The sequence below is a fragment of the Lissotriton helveticus genome, chromosome 11 (genome assembly GCF_964261635.1).
Source record: "Lissotriton helveticus chromosome 11, aLisHel1.1, whole genome shotgun sequence".
Lineage (NCBI taxonomy): Eukaryota > Metazoa > Chordata > Amphibia > Caudata > Salamandridae > Lissotriton > Lissotriton helveticus.
The window spans coordinates 1,151,715,997-1,151,739,018 of record NC_136072.1 but is presented as its reverse complement, the minus strand read 5'-3'; the positions used below and the strand labels follow the sequence as shown (position 1 = coordinate 1,151,739,018).

Sequence of the window (23,022 nt, the reverse complement as noted above, 5' to 3'; positions counted from 1 at the left end):
GGGCGGCTTCTGGTAAATTTACACGTGATCTCGTGACGGGGTTCTATTAAGTTCATACGGTTGTGACGCAGATCTTAGAAGTTTTCACGTTGTCTTGTGAGTGGCAACGGTTTGGTGATGTTTCAGTTGTGTATAACCTATTTACAGTGAGTTCACACATGTGAGTGGCAGGCTTCTTGTGATTTCACACTTGTGGACAGCGAGTAACATGCTTCTGGTGATTTCATACTTGTGTACAGTGAATACACGCTTGGAGTGGTAGGCTACTTGTAATCACACGTTTGTACAGTGAGTGACAGGCTTCTGGTGATTTCACAAATGTGTGCGCTGAGTTCAAGCTTGAAAGTGACAGGCTTCTTGTAATTTTACGCTTGTGGACAGTGAGTGACAGGCTTCTGGTGATTTCACACTTGTGTACACTGAGCTCACACTTGAGAGTGACAGGCTTCTGGTGATTTCACGCTTATGTACAGTGAGTGACAGGCTTCTGGTGATTTCACGCTTATGTTCAGTGAGTGACAGGCTTCTGGTGATTTCACACTTGTGTACACTGAGCTCACACTTGAGAGTGACAGGCTTCTTGTTATTTCACGCTTGCGTACAGTGAGTGACACGCTTCTGGTGATTTCACACTTGTTGACACTCAGCTCACGCTTGCGTACAGTGAGTGACAGGCTTCTGGTGATTTCACACGTGTACAGTGAGTCAGTGACAGGCTTCTGATGATGTCACACTTGTATGCAGTGAGTACACGGTTGGAGTGGCAGGTTTCTGGTGATTTAATACGTGTGTACACTGAGCTCACACTTGAGAGTGACAGGGTTCTTGTTATTTCACGCTTGTGTAAAGTGAGTTCACACTTGGGAGTGACAGGCTTCTGGTGATTTCACAAATGTGTACACTAAGTTCACACTTGAGAGTGACAGGCTTCTGGTGACATCACACTTGTGTAAAGTGAGTTCACACATGGGAGTGACAGGCTTCTGGTGATTTCACACTCGTGTGCACGGGGTTCGCACGAGGACGTGTAGCGGCTCGGCCTGGGCGCAGCAGCTCTCCCCGGGCCGGCAGCGCTCACACCGCAAGAGGCGGGCAGCTCCCGGTTTCTACCCCCGCCCCCGGGAGCGGCTCCTCCCCCAGCCTGACAGGCACATTCCTGCCTGACATCACCCGGGCAGCCGCGGCCAGGCAGGGAGTGAGTGCTCTACTGAAGCACTTGGCAGAGAGGAAAACACACAAATAAACAGATAAACAGGGACGGCGGCCGAGGAGCACACCGGGCGCCCCCTGCTGAGCCTCTGCTGGGAGTCAGGAAACCCCAGCAGATCTGGGGGGGCGGGGGGCACTCACTGCGCTGCTCTTCAAAGGCCTCTCTGGCCCATACTGCAGAACTGTGTGGCCCCTCGACTGGGTCCGCTAGGCGCTGGATGTCGGGGGCACCTCGATGGTGCAGGGGGCGGGGGGCATCTGTGTGAAAAGGGGGCGCTGGCGGGGGTACTCGCCCCTCTTCTATGGAAGAAAGAAGCCCCCGGGCCCCCAGAGCCACCGCTTTCAGCATTGCTTCTCTGATTACAGCCTCCGAGACCGCCGAGGAACCGACCGCTGGCCCCCAGGGGCCCTTCCGCCAGGGGCCCGAGGCTCCGAGGATGCACTTCAGCTGCTTCACCAGAGACATGGAGGGTAAGTGAAAGAGTGTATGCCCCCCCCCCCCCCTCTATTCTGGACACCCGTTCCCATCTCCGAGCAGGGACGCTGCTGGTTTTAAGGCTGTTAGGTGGGGGGCAATGGGGGGCAAAAACATCCCAAATGTATGGACCTCCTTCGGTAGGCGAAACCCAGCAGACCCCCCCCCCCAGTAAAAGTGTACTTTAATTTCTTCTAAAAAGACCCCCCCCCCCCGCCACACCCAACGCCCCCACCTCCTCTAGCGGGCATCTTTTATAGATAGTACAAATCACCCCGATTACTCTAAAATGCGGAATAATGTAGCGTTTCAGTGAACCCGCATCTGATGAGAGTGTATGAAATACATGCATTAAACAGAATAGTAGAGCCTGAAATGTGTTTGAATGAACCCCCGACCCCGCTCTCCCTGCAAAAAAAAAATGCACTTTTAAGAGCCCGGGTGCATGTGCAGTGCGAGGGACGCGAACCGGTAATTGTCATGTAAATGGCCAGTTGTGACTGGGGCATCAGCGCCCCACACTTTTAGTTCATTTAAAAAAAATCAACAATTTTTGTAGAAAACCGAACCTTTACCCCACTCGTACGTACAATTTCTTCTACGACGCATAACTCATTCTACGGTTTCAAATTAAAGACTTAAACAGCCGGATTTAACAAAAACGTAAAGAAATAAACTCGGAAGCAAGTTAGAAATATGTACACATTGAGCCAGTAAAAGTGGAGTAATGTACGGTCACAGAGACGGCTGCGTGTGGTTTGAACCGTGACCTCATGTGTGACCCACGCACGGGTTTCAAGGGCTGGGGAGCGGGTCTGGGGACGGGGTTCAGCTGTGAAAATAACACGTCCCGGCCCAGCCGGCCGCGGCCTCCGCTCGCTTTCATGGGAAGACTTCCATCTGAGTTCAGAAACCCGAGCCGCCAAAATAGCACTTTAAATATAAAAACATAAATAGACATATATATATGCAAATATATATATATATATATATATATATATATATATATATATATATATATATATATATATATATATATGCAATTTTGACAAGAAACTAGCATTTTAATGGGAAAAAATCGCGCTGCGGGGCTGCTCAAATCTATTCGGATGGCTGAGACATGAAGAAGGTCTTTAAACGGGAAAATAACGTTGTCAACAAAACCATTTAAAAAAACACTCTTTGGCCAACCAGAGAGGGCGAGAACAGAATACCAACATTTCACCTCAACCGGCGTAAATACTTCCTGTAGTGAGAGGCAAGCGGCAGACGTTTACTAAGTCACCAAATATAACAGTAAATGCGGAATCACAAAACTTACATTTATTTTACGCCATTACATTGAAAATAAATGTGGCCAAATAACACGTTGTGCTGAATTACTGTGCCCATAAACCGCATTCATAGATTTATTGCTAAATGTCAAGTTAGTGCCAGAGAACAGGGACAATTATTCGACCAAAAAAAAAGTTTACTGGCTGACCAATTGCAGGATTAAAAATTACACCGGGGAGAAACGATTAAAAATCACAAGGGCTCTTCAATGGCATTTTATTTTACTGTCCAAAATTAACCCTGTGCATCCTGGTTTGGGTTAATATACATGAAATAATTTTCATGGCTTAAATCATATATATAAGATTATCTCATGACCCACTCAGTTATATATATACATACATATACATATATATATATATATATATATATATATATATATATATATATATATATATATATATATATAAATTCCTTAAATGGCAGTCTGTCAAGCACGGCATAGAGGACAGGGGGAAATCCCAGCCTTCGGTGAACAGTGAATAGTGTGCGCTCGTTGCCCCCTAATTGTTAACCAAAAATACTCCTCCCAGGAAGGCTACAAATGTGAGTTTTTTCGCTGAACCCCTCAAGGAGTCAAGAAAAAGGTTTGTGTGTGTGCATGTGTGTTTGTGGGGTAAGAGATAAATACACAAAATATGGAATCTGTCTGTCTGTCTGTCTGTCTGTCTATCGATCTATCTATCTATCTATCTATCTATCTATCTATCTATCTATCTATCTATCTATCTATCTATCTATCTATCTATCTATCTATCTATCTATCTATCTATCTATCTATCTACCTACCTACCTACCTATCTATCTATCTTACTATCTATCTATCTATCTATCTATCTCCACATACACATACATTTACATTTACAGATGGAATGAAAGACAGATAGATGCAAATATGGAAGTAAATGTGTCTATGTAGACAGACAGGCGACGCAAGGACAGACGGACCAGGGCCGGTTTGAAGGGCCGCACATTGACACATTTACAGCCTCACCTACAGGATGGATTTAAAGAGCCCCCAGAAGCCTGGGGTATTGTTAAGGGGAGGTCTGACGCAGGCTGTAGCTGGGGCCCCTCCCGGCCCCCGGGGACCCCAGACGTGTGCTCTGTGACACACACTTCCGACTGGAGCCGAGAGACGCGCACTCGTTCACAGAGACACCTTTCACACTTATTGAGGCGACAACTACGACAGCCTCGTCAGAGACCGCGCGTCTTCCAGGCACACGGAGCAATAGGGGCCCCTGAAAAGGGGCGTCTGATTGTAAGGGCCCCTCGGTTGTGCCAGTGCAGGGGGCCCTCCGTGTGAAAGCATAGACCCTCTCCGTGCTGACAGAACTGTCCCTCAGAAGTGACAGGACGGGCCCCTCAGAAGTGACAGGACGGGCCCCTCAGAAGTGACAGGACGGGCCCCTCAGAAGTGACAGGACGGGCCCCTCAGAAGTGACAGGACGGGCCCCTCAGAAGTGACAGGACGGGCCCCTCAGAAGTGACAGTACGGGCCCCTCAGAAGTGACAGGACGGGCCCCTCAGAAGTGACAGATCGGGCTCTTCGGAGCTGACAGCATGGGCCCCTCAGCAGTGACAGCACGGGCCCCTCGGTGCTGGCAGCGCGGGCCCCTCGGTGCTGACAGCACGCCCCCTCGGTGCTGACAGCATGGGCCCCTCAGCAGTGACAGCACGCCCCCTCGGTGCTGACAGCATGGGCCCCTTGGTGCTGACAGCATGGGCCCCTCAGCAGTGACAGCACGCCCCCTCGGTGCTGACAGCATGGGCCCCTTGGTGCTGACAGCATGGGCCCCTCAGCAGTGACAGCACGGGCCCCTCGGTGCTGGCAGCGCGGGCCCCTCGGTGCTGACAGCATGGGCCCCTCAGCAGTGACAGCACGGGCCCCTCGGTGCTGGCAGCGCGGCCCCCTCGGTGCTGACAGCATGGGCCCCTCAGTGCTGACACTGCATGCCCCGCAGCAGTGATAGCACTGGCCCCTCGGTGCTGCCAGTACGGGCCCCTCGGTGCTGACAGTACGGGCCCCTGGGTGCTGACAGCACGGGCCCCTCGGTGCTGGCAGCGCGGGCCCCTCGGTGCTGACAGCATGGGCCCCTCAGCAGTGACAGCACGGGCCCCTCAGCAGTGACAGCACGGGCCCCTCGGTGCTGACACTGCATGCTCCGCAGCAGTGATAGCACTGGCCCCTCGGTGCTGACAGTACGGGCCCCTCGGTGCTGACAGTACGGGCCCCTCGGTGCTGACAGTACGGGCCCCTCGGTGCTGACACTGCGGGCCCCTCAGCAGTGACAGCGCGGGCCCCTCGGTCGTGCCTTGGGTCTGCTCCGGGCCCGGGTTGGGGTGTCACCGTCCTGTGGTTCCTTCTGGTGACAGCGAGAGCCTGTCACAGGGGAGGGCCTTCGGGGTGTCTGTCGGGGCAGGAGAGAGTGGGCGTTGGGGCATTTCAAGAGACAGCGAGCGCCCGGGACCCCATAACATCCTCTCAGTGTCTGCCCGGGTGCGAGAGGGGGCGCTGGGCCTTGTCGGGGCAACAGCGAGAGGCCGAGACCCCATAACATGCCCCCCGTGCCTCCCAGGCCCTGAGACCCGCCGGCGGCCGGGAGCGTCTTATCCAAATAGAAGAAACCGGTTCTCCAGGGAGGAAGGAAGGGCCGAGAGCAGACGAGAGAGGAGAGGGCAGTGGAGGGCTGAGAGCAGACGAGAGAGGAGAGGGCAGTGGAGGGCTGAGAGCAGACGAGAGAGGAGAGATGGCAGTGGAGGACTGAGAGCAGACGAGAGAGGAGAGGGCAGTGGAGGGCTGAGAGCAGACAAGAGAGGAGAGGGCAGTGGAGGACTGAGAGCAGACGAGACAGGAGAGGGCAGTGGAGGGCAGTGGAGGGCTGAGAGCAGACGAGAGAGGAGAGAGCAGTGGAGGGCTGAGAGCAGACGAGAGAGGAGAGGGCAGTGGAGGGCTGAGAGCAGACGAGAGAGGAGAGGGCAGTGGAAGGCTGAGGCAGACGAGACAGGATAGGGCAGTGGAGGGCTGAGGGCAGACGAGAGAGGAGAGAGAAGTGGAGGGCTGAGAGCAGACGAGAGAGGAGAGGGCTGTGGAGGGCTGAGAGCAGACGAGAGAGGAGAGGGCAGTGGAGGGCTGAGAGCAGACGAGAGAGGAGAGGGCAGTGGAGGGCTGAGGCAGACGAGAGAGGAGAGAGCAGTGGAGGGCTGAGAGCAGACGAGAGAGGAGAGGGCAGTGGAGGGCCAAGAGCAGACGAGAGAGGAGAGGGCAGTGGAGGGCTGAGAACAGATGAGAGAGGAGAGGGCAGTGGAGGGCTGAGAGCAGACGAGAGAGGAGAGGGTAGTGGAGGGCTGAGAGCAGACGAGATAGGAGAGGGCAGTGGAGGGCTGAGGCAGACAAGAGAGGAGAGAGCAGTGGAGGGCTGAGAGCAGACGAGAGAGGAGAGGGCAGTGGAGGGCTGAGAGCAGACGAGAGAGGAGAGGGCAGTGGAGGGCTGAGAGCAGACGAGAGAGGAGAGGGCAGTGGAGGGCTGAGAGCAGACGAGAGAGGAGAGGGCAGTGGAGGGCTGAGGCAGACGAGAGAGGAGAGGGCAGTGGAGGGCTGAGAGCAGACGAGAGAGGAGAGGGCAGTGGAGGGCTGAGAGCAGACGAGAGGCGAGAGGGCAGTGGAGGGATGAGAGCAGACGAGAGAGGAGAGGGCAGTGGAGGGCTGAGAGCAGACGAGAGAGGAGAGGGCAGTGGGGGGCTGAGGCAGACGAGAGAGGAGAGGGCAGTGGAGGGCTGAGAGCAGAGGGCAGTGGAGGGCTGAGAGCAGACGAGAGAGGAGAGGGCAGTGGAGGGCTGAGAGCAGACGAGAGAGGAGAGGGCAGTGGAGGGCTGAGAGCAGACGAGAGAGGAGAGGGCAGTGGAGGGTTGAGGCAGACGAGAGAGGAGAGGGCAGTGGGGGGCTGAGAGCAGAGGGCAGTGGAGGGCTGAGAGCAGACGAGAGAGGAGAGGGCAGTGGAGGGCTGAGGCAGACGAGATAGGAGAGGGCAGTGGAGGGCTGAGAGCAGACGAGAGAGGAGAGGGCAGTGGAGGGCTGAGACGAGAGAGGAGAGGGCAGTGGAGGGCTGAGACGAGAGAGGAGAGGGCAATGGAGGGCTGAGAGCAGACGAGAGAGGAGAGGGCAGTGGAGGGCTGAGGCAGACGAGAGAGGAGAGGGCAGTGGAGGGCTGAGAGGAGAGGGCAGTGGAGGGCTGAGAGCAGACGAGAGAGGAGAGGGCAGTGGAGGGCTGAGGCAGACGAGATAGGAGAGGGCAGTGGAGGACTGAGGCAGACGAGAGAGGAGAGCAGTGGAGGGCAGAGAGCAGACGAGAGAGGAGAGGGCAGTGGAGGGCTGAGACGAGAGAGGATAGGGCAGTGGAGGGCTGAGACGAGAGGGCAGTGGAGGGCTGACGAGAGACGAGAGAGGAGAGGGCAGTGGAGGGCTGAGAGCAGACGAGAGAGGAGAGGGCAGTGGAGGGCTGAGAGCAGACGAGAGAGGAGAGGGCAGTGGAGGGCTGAGGCAGACGAGAGAGGAGAGGGCTGTGGAGGGCTGAGAGCAGACGAGGGAGGAGAGGGCAGTGGAGGGCAGAGAGCAGACGAGAGAGGAGAGGGCAGTGGAGGGCTGAGGCAGACGAGAGAGGAGAGGGCAGTGGAGGGCTGACGAGAGAGGAGAGGGCAGTGGAGGGCTGAGACTAGACGAGAGAGGAGAGGGCAGTGGAGGGCAGAGAGCAGACGAGAGAGGAGAGGGCAGTGGAGGGCTGAGAGTAGACGAGAGAGGAGAGGGCAGTGGAGGGCTGAGTGCAAACGAGAGAGGAGAGGGCAGTGGAGGGCAGAGAGCAGACGAGAGAGGAGAGGGCAGTGGAGGGCTGACGAGAGAGGAGAGGGCAGTGGAGGGCTGAGAGCAGACGAGAGAGGAGAGGGCAGTGGAGGGCAGAGAGCAGACGAGAGAGGAGAGGGCAGTGGAGGGCTGAGGCAGACGAGAGAGGAGAGGGCAGTGGAGGGCTGACGAGAGAGGAGAGGGCAGTGGAGGGCTGAGAGTAGACGAGAGAGGAGAGGGCAGTGGAGGGCAGAGAGCAGACGAGAGAGGAGAGGGCAGTGGAGGGCTGAGAGTAGACGAGAGAGGAGAGGGCAGTGGAGGGCTGAGGCAGACGAGAGAGGAGAGGGCAGTGGAGGGCTGAGAGGAGAGGGCAGTGGAGGGCTGAGAGCAGACGAGAGAGGAGAGGGCAGTGGAGGGCTGAGGCAGACGAGATAGGAGAGGGCAGTGGAGGGCTGAGGCAGACGAGAGAGGAGAGCAGTGGAGGGCAGAGAGCAGACGAGAGAGGAGAGGGCAGTGGAGGGCTGAGACGAGAGAGGATAGGGCAGTGGAGGGCTGAGACGAGAGAGGAGAGGGCAGTGGAGGGCTGACGAGAGACGAGAGAGGAGAGGGCAGTGGAGGGCTGAGAGCAGACGAGAGAGGAGAGGGCAGTGGAGGGCTGAGAGCAGACGAGAGAGGAGAGGGCAGTGGAGGGCTGAGGCAGACGAGAGAGGAGAGGGCAGTGGAGGGCTGAGAGCAGACGAGGGAGGAGAGGGCAGTGGAGGGCAGAGAGCAGACGCGAGAGGAGAGGGCAGTGGAGGGCTGAGGCAGACGAGAGAGGAGAGGGCAGTGGAGGGCTGACGAGAGAGGAGAGGGCAGTGGAGGGCTGAGACTAGACGAGAGAGGAGAGGGCAGTGGAGGGCAGAGAGCAGACGAGAGAGGAGAGGGCAGTGGAGGGCTGAGAGTAGACGAGAGAGGAGAGGGCAGTGGAGGGCTGAGTGCAAACGAGAGAGGAGAGGGCAGTGGAGGGCAGAGAGCAGACGAGAGAGGAGAGGGCAGTGGAGGGCTGACGAGAGAGGAGAGGGCAGTGGAGGGCTGAGAGCAGACGAGAGAGGAGAGGGCAGTGGAGGGCAGAGAGCAGACGAGAGAGGAGAGGGCAGTGGAGGGCTGAGGCAGACGAGAGAGGAGAGGGCAGTGGAGGGCTGACGAGAGAGGAGAGGGCAGTGGAGGGCTGAGAGTAGACGAGAGAGGAGAGGGCAGTGGAGGGCAGAGAGCAGACGAGAGAGGAGAGGGCAGTGGAGGGCAGAGAGGAGAGGGCAGTGGAGGGCTGAGAGCAGACGAGAGAGGAGAGGGCAGTGGAGGGCTGAGAGCAGACGAGAGAGGAGAGGGCAGTGGAGGGCTGAGGCAGACGAGAGAGGAGAGGGCAGTGGAGGGCTGAGAGCAGACGAGAGAGGAGAGGGCAGTGGAGGGCTGAGAGCAGACGAGAGGCGAGAGGGCAGTGGAGGGATGAGAGCAGACGAGAGAGGAGAGGGCAGTGGAGGGCTGAGAGCAGACGAGAGAGGAGAGGGCAGTGGAGGGCTGAGGCAGACGAGAGAGGAGAGGGCAGTGGAGGGCTGAGAGCAGAGGGCAGTGGAGGGCTGAGAGCAGACGAGAGAGGAGAGGGCAGTGGAGGGCTGAGAGCAGACGAGAGAGGAGAGGGCAGTGGAGGGCTGAGAGCAGACGAGAGAGGAGAGGGCAGTGGAGGGCTGAGAGCAGACGAGAGAGGAGAGGGCAGTGGAGGGTTGAGGCAGACGAGAGAGGAGAGGGCAGTGGGGGGCTGAGAGCAGAGGGCAGTGGAGGGCTGAGAGCAGACGAGAGAGGAGAGGGCAGTGGAGGGCTGAGGCAGATGAGATAGGAGAGGGCAGTGGAGGGCTGAGAGCAGACGAGAGAGGAGAGGGCAGTGGAGGGCTGAGACGAGAGAGGAGAGGGCAGTGGAGGGCTGAGAGCAGACGAGAGAGGAGAGGGCAGTGGAGGGCTGAGAGCAGACGAGAGAGGAGAGGGCAGTGGAGGGCTGAGGCAGACGAGAGAGGAGAGGGCAGTGGAGGGCTGAGAGGAGAGGGCAGTGGAGGGCTGAGAGCAGACGAGAGAGGAGAGGGCAGTGGAGGGCTGAGGCAGACGAGATAGGAGAGGGCAGTGGAGGGCTGAGGCAGACGAGAGAGGAGAGCAGTGGAGGGCAGAGAGCAGACGAGAGAGGAGAGGGCAGTGGAGGGCTGAGACGAGAGAGGATAGGGCAGTGGAGGGCTGAGAGCAGACGAGAGAGGAGAGGGCAGTGGAGGGCTGAGAGCAGACGAGAGAGGAGAGGGCAGTGGAGGGCTGAGGCAGACGAGAGAGGAGAGGGCAGTGGAGGGCTGAGAGCAGACGAGGGAGGAGAGGGCAGTGGAGGGCAGAGAGCAGACGAGAGAGGAGAGGGCAGTGGAGGGCTGAGGCAGACGAGAGAGGAGAGGGCAGTGGAGGGCTGACGAGAGAGGAGAGGGCAGTGGAGGGCTGAGACTAGACGAGAGAGGAGAGGGCAGTGGAGGGCAGAGAGCAGACGAGAGAGGAGAGGGCAGTGGAGGGCTGAGAGTAGACGAGAGAGGAGAGGGCAGTGGAGGGCTGAGTGCAAACGAGAGAGGAGAGGGCAGTGGAGGGCAGAGAGCAGACGAGAGAGGAGAGGGCAGTGGAGGGCTGACGAGAGAGGAGAGGGCAGTGGAGGGCTGAGAGCAGACGAGAGAGGAGAGGGCAGTGGAGGGCAGAGAGCAGACGAGAGAGGAGAGGGCAGTGGAGGGCTGAGGCAGACGAGAGAGGAGAGGGCAGTGGAGGGCTGACGAGAGAGGAGAGGGCAGTGGAGGGCTGAGAGTAGACGAGAGAGGAGAGGGCAGTGGAGGGCAGAGAGCAGACGAGAGAGGAGAGGGCAGTGGAGGGCTGAGAGTAGACGAGAGAGGAGAGGGCAGTGGAGGGCTGAGTGCAAACGAGAGAGGAGAGGGCAGTGGAGGGCAGAGAGCAGACGAGAGAGGAGAGGGCAGTGGAGGGCTGAGAGCAGACGAGAGAGGAGAGGGCAGTGGAGGGCTGAGAGCAGACGAGAGAGGAGAGGGCAGTGGAGGGCAGAGAGCAGACGAGAGAGGAGAGGGCTGAGAGCAGACGAGAGAGGAGAGGGCAGTGGAGGGCAGAGAGCAGACGAGAGAGTAGAGGGCAGAGAGCAGACGAGAGAGGAGAGGACAGTAGACGAGAGAGGAGAGGGCAGTGGAGGGCACAGAGCAGACGAGAGAGGAGAGGGCAGTAGACGAGAGAGGAGAGGGCAGTGGAGGGCTGGGAGCAGACGAGCGAGGAGAGAGCAGTGGAGGGCTGAGAGCAGACGAGAGAGGAGAGGGTAGTGGAGGGCCGAGGCAGACGAGAGAGGACAGGGTAGTGGAGGGCTGAGGCAGACGAGAGAGGAGAGGGTAGTGGAGGGCTGAGGCAGACGAGAGAGGGGAGGGCAGTGGTGGGCAGAGAGCAGACGAGAGAGGAGAGGGTAGTGGAGGGCTGAGGAAGACGAGAGAGGAGAGGGCAGTGGGGGGCTGAGAGCAGACGAGAGAGGAGAGGGCAGTGGAGGGCTGAGGCACACGAGAGAGGAGAGGGCAGTGGAGGGCTGAGGCACACGAGAGAGGAGAGGGCAGTGGAGGGCTGAGGCACACGAGAGAGGAGAGGGCAGTGGAGGGCTGAGGCACACGAGAGAGGAGAGGGCAGTGGAGGGCTGAGGCACACGAGAGAGGAGAGGGCAGTGGAGGGCTGAGGCAGTCTGCGGAGAGAGAGAGAGCAGAGGAAAGGGGGATAACAGGAGGGCTGAGGGACACTGCGGAGAGAGAGAGAGAGCAGAACAGGAGGGCTGAGGGACACTGTGGAGAGGGAGGGCAGAGGAAAGAGACCTGCAGACCCTCCACAGACAACAGGGGGTGGCTGGAGCCCTCCACAGACACCAGGGGGTGGCTGGTGACCCTCCACAGACACCAGGGGGTGGCTGCAGACCCCCACAGACACCAGGGGGTGGCTGGAGACCCCCCACAGACACCAGGGGGTGGCTGGAGACCCCCCACAGACACCAGGGGGTGGCTGGAGACCCCCACAGACACCAGGGGATGGCTGGAGACCCCCCACAGACACCAGGGGTGGCTGGAGACCCCCCACAGACACCAGGGGGTGGCTGGAGACCCCCACAGACACCGGGGGGATGGCTGCAGACCCCCCACAGACACCAGGGGGTGGCTGAAGACCCCCCACAGACACCGGGTGTGGCTGGAGACCCCCACAGACACCAGGGGGTGGCTGGAGACCCTTCACAGACACCAGAGGGTGGCTGGAGACCCCCACAGACACCAGGGGGTGGCTGGAGACCCCCCACAGACACCAGGGGGTGGCTGGAGACCCCCCACAGACACCAGGGGATGGCTGGAGTCCCCCACAGACACCAGGGGGTGGCTGGAGACCCCCCACAGACACCAGGGGGTGGCTGGGGACCCCCCACAGACACCAGGGGGTGGCTGGAGACCCCCACAGACACCAGGGGATGGCTGCAGACCCCCCACAGACACCAGGGGGTGGCTGAAGACCCCCCACAGACACCAGGGGGTGGCTGGAGACCCCCACAGACACCAGGGGATGGCTGGAGACCCCCCACAGACACCAGGGGTGGCTGGAGACCCCCCACAGACACCAGGGGGTGGCTGGAGACCCCCACAGACACCGGGGGGATGGCTGCAGACCCCCCACAGACACCAGGGGGTGGCTGAAGACCCCCCACAGACACCGGGTGTGGCTGGAGACCCCCACAGACACCAGGGGGTGGCTGGAGACCCTTCACAGACACCAGAGGGTGGCTGGAGACCCCCACAGACACCAGGGGGTGGCTGGAGACCCCCACAGACACCAGGGGGTGGCTGGAAACCCCCACAGACACCAGGGGGTGGCTGGAGACCCCCACAGACACCAGGGGGTGGCTGGATTCCCTCCACAGACACCAGGGGGTGGCTGGAGACCCCCCACAGACACCAGGGGGTGGCTGCAGACCCTCCACAGACACCAGGGGATGGCAGGAGACCCCCCCACAGACACCAGGGGGTGGCTGGAGACCCCCACAGACATCAGGGGGTGGCTGGAGACCCTCCACAGACACCAGGGGGTGGCTGCAGACCCTCCACAGACACCAGGGGATGGCAGGAGACCCCCACAGACACCAGGGGGTGGCTGGAGACCCCCACAGACACCAGGGGGTGGCTGGAGACCCTCCACAGACACCAGAGGGTGTCTGGATTCCCTCCACAGACACCAGGGGGTGGCTGGAGACCCCCACAGACACCAGGGGGTGGCTGGATTCCCTCCACAGACACCAGGGGGTGGCTGGAAACCCCCACAGACACCAGGGGGTGGCTGGATTCCCTCCACAGACACCAGGGGGTGGCTGGAGACCCCCCACAGACACCAGGGGGTGGCTGCAGACCCTCCACAGACACCAGGGGATGGCAGGAGACCCCCCACAGACACCAGGGGGTGGCTGGAGACCCCCACAGACACCAGGGGGTGGCTGCAGACACTCCACAGACACCAGGGGGTGGCTGGAGACACTCCACAGACACCATGGGGTGGCTGGATTCCCTCCACAGACACCAGGGGGTGGCTGGAGACCCCCACAGACACCAGGGGGTGGCTGCAGACCCCCCACAGACACCAGGGGGTGGCTGCAGACCCTTCACAGACACCAGGGGATGGCAGGAGACCCCCCACAGACACCAGGGGGTGGCTGGAGACCCCCCACAGACACCAGGGGGTGGCTGGAGACCCCCACAGACACCAGGGGGTGGCTGCAGACACTCCACAGACACCAGGGGGTGGCTGGAGACACTCCACAGACACCAGGGGGTGGCTGGAGACCCCCACAGACACCAGGGGGTGGCTGGAGTCCATCTACAGACACCAGGGGGTGGCTGGAGACACTCCACAGACACCAGGGGGTGGCTGGAGACCCCCACAGACACCAGGGGGTGGCTGGAGACCCTCCACAGACACCAGAGGGTGGCTGGAGACCCCCACAGACACCAGGGGATGGCTGGAGATCCCCACAGACACCAGGGAGTGGCTGGAGACCCTCCACAGACACTAGGGGGTGGCTGGAGACCCCCACAGACACCAGGGGGTGGCTGCAGACCCCCCACAGACACCAGGGGGTGGCTGAAGACCCCCCACAGACACCAGGGGATGGCTGCAGACCCCCCACAGACACCAGGGGATGGCTGGAGACCCCCACAGACATTAGGGGGTGGCTGGAGACCCCCACAGACACCAGGGGATGGCTGGAGACCCCCACAGACACCAGGGGATGGCTGGAGACCCCCACAGACACCAGGGGGTGGCTGGAGACCCCCACAGACATTAGGGGGTGGCTGGAGACCCCCACAGACACCAGGGGATGGCTGGAGACCCCCACAGACACCAGGGGATGGCTGGAGACCCCCACAGACATTAGGGGGTGGCTGGAGACCCCCCACAGACACCAGGGGATGGCTGGAGACCCACACAGACGTTAGGGGGTGGCTGGAGACCCCCACAGACACCAGGGGATGGCCGGAGACCCCCCACAGACACCAGGGGGTGGCTGGAGACCCCCCACAGACACCAGGGGGTGGCTGGAGCCCCTCCACAGACACCAGGGGGTGGCTGGAGCCCCTCCACAGACACCAGGGTATGGTTTGAGACCCTCCACAGACACCAGGGGATGGCTGGAGACCCTCCACAGACACCAGGGGATGGCTGCAGACCCCCCACAGACACCAGGGGCTGGCTGGAGACCCTCCACAGAGGCTGGAGACCCCCACAGACACCAGGGGGTGGCTGCAGACCCCCCACAGACACCAGGGGGTGGCTGCAGACCCCCCACAGACACCAGGGGATGGCTGGAGACCCCCACAGACATTAGGGGGTAGATGGAGACCCCCACAGACACCAGGGGATGGCTGGAGACCCCCACAGACACCAGGGGATGGCTGGAGACCCTCCACAGACACCAGGGGATGGCTGGAGACCCCCACAGACACCAGGGGATGGCTGGAGACCCTCCACAGACACCAGGGGATGGCTGCAGACCCCCCACAGACACCAGGGGCTGGCTGGAGACCCTCCACAGACACCAGGGGATGGCTGGAGACCCCCACAGACACCAGGGGGTGGCTGCAGACCCCCCACAGACACCAGGGGGTGGCTGCAGACCCCCCACAGACACCAGGGGATGGCTGGAGACCCCCACAGACATTAGGGGGTAGATGGAGACCCCCCACAGACACCAGGGGATGGCTGGAGACCCCCACAGACACCAGGGGATGGCTGGAGACCCTCCACAGACACCAGGGGATGGCTGGAGACCCCCACAGACACCAGGGGATGGCTGGAGACCCCCACAGACATTAGGGGGTGGCTGGAGACCCCCCACAGACACCAGGGGATGGCTGGAGACCCCCACAGACACCAGGGGATGGCTGGAGACCCCCACAGACATTAGGGGGTGGCTGGAGACCCCCACAGACACCAGGGGATGGCCGGAGACCCCACACACACACCAGGGGGTGGCTGGAGACCCCCCACAGACACCAGGGGGTGGCTGGAGACCCCCCACAGACACCAGGGGGTGGCTGGAGCCCCTCCACAGACACCAGGGGGTGGCTGGAGCCCCTCCACAGACACCAGGGGGTGGCTGGAGACCCCCCACAGACACCAGGGGGTGGCTGGAGACCCTCCACACACACCAGGCAGGGCTGGGGGTGCAGAACTGAAGAGGAAGTCCGGGGACCCTGCAGAGGCAGAGTGGAGCTGTGGAGCTAACACGCACTGGGGGTGCCATGCAAAGGAAGCAGGGTGCTGGAACCATGCACAGAGAGAGGGGGGGCGTGACCCTGCACAGACACTGGGGGCGCTTAAAAAACAAGACAGAGAGCAAAGAAAACAGCTGAGGTGGGCTATGGGTGGGCAGACCCCAACACAGAGAGCACAGGAGGGCTGAGGGACCCCTACAGGAGAGCAGGCGCTACAGGACGCCTGGGTGTTAAACTGAGAAGGAGGGTCAGGACAGACAGGCAGACAGAGAGACAGACAGGCAGAGAGAGAGATAGCGCCTTGTCATGACTGTCTAGGCGCTACCTGCTGCAGCGCTGCGAGGGTGTGTTGAGGCGGATTCCTGTCGCGAGAGGGAGGTCGCAGGCAGGGAGCAGGCAGGGCCAGGCAGGAGCAGGCAGGAGCAGGCAGGGCCAGGCAGGAGAAGACAGGGAGCAGGCAGGAAGCAGGCAGGGCCAGGCAGCTCCCAGGGCCGGGGCAGGGCTCGGCCAGCCCCGACAGGGAGGCAGGAAGGCAGCCAGCAGAGAGGGAGCGTAAACAGGCAGGGGAGAGAGGCCACGACCAGACCGCAGAGACAGGCAACCCGGGGCCAAGACAAGTAGCCACACGTGGCAAGGGCCTGTGCTGTGGAGGAAGCCAAGGCCCCGGAGGGACAGGCAGCCCTGGAGGGGGGAGAACCAGGAACTGCAAGAGAGAAGAGACTGCCATAGAGACGACGGGAGGCCTGAGCTGCAAGAGAGAAGGAAGAGACGGCCACAGAGAGAGAAGACCGGGGCTGCAAGAGAGAAGGAAGGGACACGGCCACAGAGGGAGAGAGAAGAGACTGCCATAGAGACGACGGGAGGCCTGAGCTGCAAGAGAGAAGGAAGACTGGAGCTGCAAGAGAGAAGGAAGACTGGAGCTGCAAGAGAGAAGAGGAAAGAGACGGCCATAGAGACGACGGGAGGCCGGAGCTGCAAGAGAAGAGGATAGAGACGGCCATAGCGACGGGAGGCCGGAGCTGCAAGAGAGGAGAGTGCCATAGCGACGGGAGGCCGGAGCTGGAAGAGGAAAGAGACTCCCATGGAGAGGGGAGGCCGCAGCTGCAAGAGAAGAGGAAAGAGACTGCCACAGAGAGAGAGAAGACTGGAGCTGCAAGAGAGAGAGAAGACTGGAGCTGCAAGAGAGAAGGGAGAAGAGGCGGCCATAGAGAGGGGAGACAAGAGCTGCAAGAGAGAAGAGAGTGCAATAGAGACGACGGGAGGCCGGAGCTGCAAGAGAGAAGGAAGAGACGGCCATAGAGACGGGAGAAAGATGCCTGGAGCTGCAGGAGTGGAAAAGGAAGAGAGACTGCCACAGAGAAGAAGGGGAGGAAGTCTGGAGCTGCAAGAGAGAGGGTGAAGGAACACCTAAAGGGAAGGAAAGAGAGAGAGAGAGAGCCGGAGGCGAGAAACAGAGACTGTCATACAGCGGAGGAGGCAGAAAACTGGAGGTGCACAGGAGAAGAAGAGAGAGAGAGAGAGACTGCCATAAAGGAAGGACAAGAACCAGGAACTGCACGATACATGAGGAGAGAGAGAGAGGGACTGCCATAGAGAGGAGAAGCGAGGAGCTGCAAGAGAGAAGGTGAGAGACAAAGAGTGACACAGAGAGGGACTGCCATAGAGAGGAGGAGTCTGGAGCTGCAAGAGAGAGGGGGAGGGACAAAGAGTGACACTGAGAGGGACTGCCAATGAGAGGAGGAGTCTGGAGCTGCAAGAGAGAGGGGGAGAGACAAAGAGTGACACAGAGAGGGACTGCCATAGTGAGGAGGAGTCTGGAGGTGCACGAGAGAGTGGGAGGGACAAAGAGTGACACAGAGAGGGACTGCCATAGAGAGGAGGAGTCTAGAGCTGCAAGAGAGAGGGGGTCAAAGAGTGACACTGAGAGGGACTGCCAAGGAGAGGAGGAGTCTGGAGCTGCAAGAGAGAGGGGGAGGGACAAAGAGTGACACTGAGAGGGACTGCCAATGAGAGGAGGAGTCTGGAGCTGCAAGAGAGAGGGGGAGAGACAAAGAGTGACACAGAGAGGGACTGCCATAGTGAGGAGGACTCTGGAGCTGCAAGAGAGGGGGGACAAAGAGTGACACAGAGAGGGACTGCCATAGAGAGGAGGAGTCTGGAGGTGCACGAGAGAGTGGGAGGGACAAAGAGTGACACAGAGAGGGACTGCCATAGTGAGGAGGAGTCTGGAGCTGCAAGAGAGGGGGGGGGACAAAGAGTGACACAGAGAGGGACTGCCATAGAGAGGAGGAGTCTGGAGGTGCACGAGAGAGTGGGAGGGACAAAGAGTGACACAGAGAGGGACTGCCATAGAGGGGAGGGGCGAGGAGCTGCGAGAGAGAGGGAGAGGGACAGCGAGAGAGGATGAACAGAGAGTGGCACAGAGGGGGCAGGGCCCTGGAGCTGCTAGAAATAAGGGGACAGTAATAGAGAAGACGGAAACTATCAGAGAGAAGGGGCCTAGAAACCCTGTCCGAGAGCTCAGGGGGAGCAGAGTGAGGGGAGAGCAGACGGAGAGAGAGAGAGAGAGAGAGACGACCACAGACGAACCCATCCCTGGGAAGAGAGAGAAGGAAGGCTGCAGGGCACAGTCACGGGCGAGGAAGGGAGCCTTGGCTGCCAGAGAGGAGGGAGAGGCTGCGAAGGAGAGAGGGGGAGGGGGAAGAGAGAGAGAAGCATTGAAAAGACAAGAGGGAAGGAAAGCAGGAGAGAGAAGACATGGCAAAGGGCAGACCCCCAGCCCGCAGCAGCGAAGGGACAGGAGCTGACGGAGGGACACGCGGAGACTGCGGAGGAAAGGGGCAGGCGTGAAGGGAGAGACAAGCTCCGCGGAAGGGAGGGCGCCGAGAGACAGGCGGAGCCAGCAGGGGGGAGAGAGAAGGAAGAGAGGCGGCCGCGGGAGGAGGAAGAAGAAAGTGCAGAGGCCGCAGCCGGACGCACGGAGCAAAGAGCCCATCTGGGCACGGACTGGGCACCGTGCCCCACCCACCCCTTCCCTCCGCCCTCTGGCACCCAGGAATGCCTTCCCCTGACGCTGTCCCCGCCCCTGACCCCCTGGCCCCCTCCCCGACTCCAGCAGCAAATCAGAGAGGGCTGAGCCCCTCCGGCCAGTGATCTCACAGGACTGAGGAGAGGGGGCCACACTCTGCGTGCACCCTGCACCCCAAACACGGCTGAGAGGAGACCGGGCACGGGCTGCTGAGTGAGGCGAAGGCGGGAGGGAGCCGACTGGCAACGCTGCACCCCGAGCTGCGCCCCAGTCAGGAGGCTAACTGGGAACGCTGCACCCCGACCTGCTCCACAGACAGCAAACTGAAAGAAAGAGGCGTACTGGCAACACTGCACCCCGACCCGCCCCCAGACACCGGGGTGCAAGGAGTGAAGAGAGGGCGCTTGGAGAGAGACCCTTTGCACCCCCACTTGGAGCCTCAAACGCAGACTCGAGGAGTGAAATAGGAGAAAGGGACAGGCCACCCCGACCTGCCCCCCAAGTCCCAGGCTGCAAGGAGTGAAGAGGGGGCCCGGGGAGAGCGCCCCACTGTACCCCGACCTGCTCCCCAGACATCAGGCTGCAAGGAGTGAGGAGGGGGCCCTGGGAGAGCGCCCCACTGCACCCCGACCTGCCCCCCAAACCTCAGGCTGCAAGGAGTGACGAGGGGGCCCGGGGAGAGCGCCCCACTTCACCCGACCTGCTCCCCCAAACCTCGGGCTGCAGCCAGCTGGGCCTGGGCGGCTGCACCCAGGGCTGCCCCCGCAGCAGGCAGTGGAGGCAGGGGCGAGTTCCTGCCCCTACACCCAGGACTGTGGGGCTGAAGCAGGGCGGGCAGTTCCTGCTGGAGAGGCGCCCCGTGCGCCCCTCTGCGACCCCCGAGCTTGCAGAACTGAAGCGGGACAGGCGGCCGGAGTGGGCCCCCGCACCCCGCCGGCCTCCCCCATAGGAAGGGGGCGCAGTGCCAGGAGTTTTCAGGGTGTTCAGACTGGATAAGGAGGCGCGCGAGCTGACCTAAGACTTCAGGCTTCCTTCTGTGTTTTCTTCTGTGTTTTTGGAATGATTTCGGCCATTTCCAGCCCCTGGCTGACACAACTCTCCCATTTTTGCGATGTTGCAGCTTTCACGGCCAACAGCCTGAGCAGCCTGAACGCGTCGGGGGGCTACCACCTGTCCCCCTCCCCGGGGGACCCCTACAGCAGCCAGCATGAGGCCCACTACGAGCCCTGCTCCGCCGCCCAGCACAGCTACCCCTCCTTCGGGCCGGGGAGCGGCGGCGGGGGCCCGGCCGGGCCGGAGCCCGAGGCTGGGGGGCCCCCCGCCAGCGCCTCCACCCCCGGCGGAAGCAGCAAGCCCCCCGTCAAGAAGAACCCCAAGGTGTCCAACATCAGCGTGCAGCTGGAGATGAAGGCGCTGTGGGACGAGTTCAACCAGCTGGGCACCGAGATGATCGTCACCAAGGCGGGCAGGTGAGGAGCTGGGGGGCGAGGGTGGGGGCATGGGTGGGCACCTGTGAGGCAGGCTGGGGGTATGGGTGGGGGCATGGGCGGGCGCCGTACACGCTACGGCTGGCAGGTGAGCTGGGGCATGAAGGTGGGAGCCTGGCTATTCAGCATACTGGCTACAGGGGGCAGGAGAGGGTGTGGGGGCACTGAGGTGGGCACCATACTGGATACAGGGGGCAAGAGAGGATGGGGGCATCTAGGTGGGCGATGGGTGGGTACCACACTGGCTACAGGGGGCAGGTGAGAAGCTGGGGGCATGGAGGTGGGGGCATGGGCGGGCGCCATACACGCTACGGCTGGCAGGTGAGCTGGGGCATGAAGGTGGGAGCCTGGCTATTCAGCATACTGGCTACAGGGGGCAGGAGAGGGTGTGGGGGCACTGAGGTGGGCACCATACTGGATACAGGGGGCAAGAGAGGATGGGGGCATCTAGGTGGGCGATGGGTGGGTACCACACTGGCTACAGGGGGCAGGTGAGAAGCTGGGGGCATGGAGGTGGGGGCATGGGTAGTCACCAAACTGGCTAGGGGGCAGGCGAGGAGCTGGGCCCATTGATGTGGGTACTATACTGGCTGTAGGGGGCAGGCGAGGAGCTGGGGCATAGGGGTGGGCGCATAAGGGGGCACCATACTGGCTACATGGGGCAGGAGAGGAACTGGGGCACAGATAAGGGCGCATGAGGGTGCACCCTACTAGCTACAGGGGGCAGGCGAGGAGCTGGGGTCACGAGTGGGCACCGAGATGATTGTCACCACGGTGGGCAGGTGGCGAGCGTGTGGCACAAGGGTCTTCAGTGGTCATTCCACTCATCGAAGCAGGCGAGGGGCTGAGGGAAAGGACCTGGGGGGCTCGTGGGTGGGGTGACCGGGGTAGGGGGGGGCATGCTGGTGAAGGGCATTGGGGTATCATGGGAAAGGGTGCAGGTGAGGAGACCCGGGACAACTCTCGGGGGTCATCCAGGTGAGGAGCGAGGGCTGAGACGGCGATGAATAGGATCCAGGCCATTATTGACGATAACGGCCCGTATTCACGGTGGTGTTATTATTAGCTGCAGCTGTAGATGAGGTTGGTTGATACTATTAATGTTATTATGCTGGTAGAAATCTACTCCTCCTCCTGCCATGAATAAGACGAAATCTCCACTGCAAAAAGTACCCTAATTACTTTAAATGAACACTAATTATATTACTAATAACAGCAATAATATTGATTAATAGCGCTCACAATAGTCTCCAGCGCAGGAGACATGGGGTGGCAGGTAGGTCTTTCTATTTAGGGGTCCCCACTGCCGTTATCTTTCCTAAACCTTTGCTGTGTCTTCTATAAATCCTCCTCTACCCCCCTGCTTACTGCCCCCTGCATTCACCCATTTCTCACCCCACGGTTAATCCTCATTTCTTCCCCCCGTACCCATCACCCTTATAAACTTTTTACTTTCTGTTTCACTTTTGTCCCAACCCTCCGAGTCTCTGACTTTCGTTTACCACCAAAAACCCCATCCCTCAGTCTCTGCCCCCCCCCACCCCTGGGCCCCCATTTACCACTCAACCCCTATCCCTTCGTCTCTCGGCTCTCTCTATCCTCCCGCCGCCCCCACGGAGCACATACACCCCCTCAAACTTTCTCGGTGCTTTTTCTGCCTTTCTTAGCTCTGGTGACGTCATCCGTTGCTCTCTTGTGTATCTGCGCGTGCAGTCATTCACCCCCACACCCCTAAATCCACACATTGGCCCCAAAACAGACGCCCGCGCACCAGCTCCGATGGGGGTGCGCCCCAGAAGCTAAGTTTAAAGAAATTGCACTTAATTTATGGCAGTATGCTGCTTGTAAATATAAAACAGACGTTAAAACTTACTATCAGATGCAGGGGTCTGTGTTTACTGCTAGACAAAAAGGGGTTCCCTCAAAGACCCCCAACATAGCTATCTCGACCTCCCTATCGGGGTACCCACGTTAAGGGGGTCCGAGGGTTCAGCGTGGGGCATTTTGGGGGCATCGAAATGAAAAATGAAACCCTCCCTGTGATTAAACTCATTTTTAGCCCTCCATGCGGGGCCCGGGGGTAGGTCCGTGAATCGCTGCTCCTTGAAGTACAAAAACTTAAATTTTAGAGAGAGAGTCGTCTTGAAGAATAAATCCTCAATTTACACCCGGGACAAGCAGGGAGGGGCTACATTTACTCTTTTACAACAGCATATTTTAGGAGACTGAAGGGGCTCGAAAGAAGTTAGAGAAAGTTTAAAAGGCGAATGTGAACTCTTTTTATCTGACTTTATAAAGAAGCGTCTACGGGACGGACACGGTCACTGCCCCTTGTTGGGGAACGGGTGCAATATTTTAACTTGCTATTTTGTTGAGAACGTCCATTTTCGATAATTGCACGAAAAATATTCTTCCGTGCACGTTTAAAATCACGAACATATATTTGCGAAACCCGAACAAGCCTATTTAGTGTTCTAACAAGGAGGAGGGGGCCATTTCTTATTCTTCAGACTCAGTTTGAAGATGACACCCAGCGCGTCATAAAACACCTACATGTAAATAAATATAATATCTGTAGTTATACTTTCCATTTGGTATGAACCATTCGTGTTAAAAATAATTGTTAATATTGGACACTTTGAAGCGATCTGACCACGGAAAGACAACACTGCCCAAAAAATGTGACTCTGAGGCCGGGGGTGGCCGGATGGACGTTAATAAGGATTGATGGTTCACGCCTGTCAAGCTCGGGGTGATTGTCGGTGAAAAAGGTGTATATAGCGCTCCGGGCTGACACGCTAATGGAACGGCGCTAAAAAGGC

General features: G+C 59.8%; 1 protein-coding gene across 4 annotated transcripts in view; it reads left to right on the top strand.

Annotated features, from left to right (window-relative positions):
• Nucleotides 1-1,242: 1,242 nt before the first annotated feature.
• The window catches only part of TBX1 (T-box transcription factor 1), a 108,212-nt gene continuing 86,432 nt past the window's right edge, over nt 1,243-23,022 (top strand). For 2 of the 4 annotated variants that reach the window (XM_078667940.1, XM_078667939.1), the window contains exons 1-2: nt 1,243-1,680; nt 19,834-20,182. In XM_078667940.1, the coding sequence (XP_078524066.1) occupies nt 1,512-1,680; nt 19,834-20,182 (518 nt within the window). In that variant the 5' untranslated portion in view covers nt 1,243-1,511. Of the gene's footprint in view, nt 1,681-17,655; nt 20,183-23,022 lie in introns of those variants that run through there. The other 2 variants (XM_078667942.1, XM_078667941.1) reach the window with 2 other exon arrangements.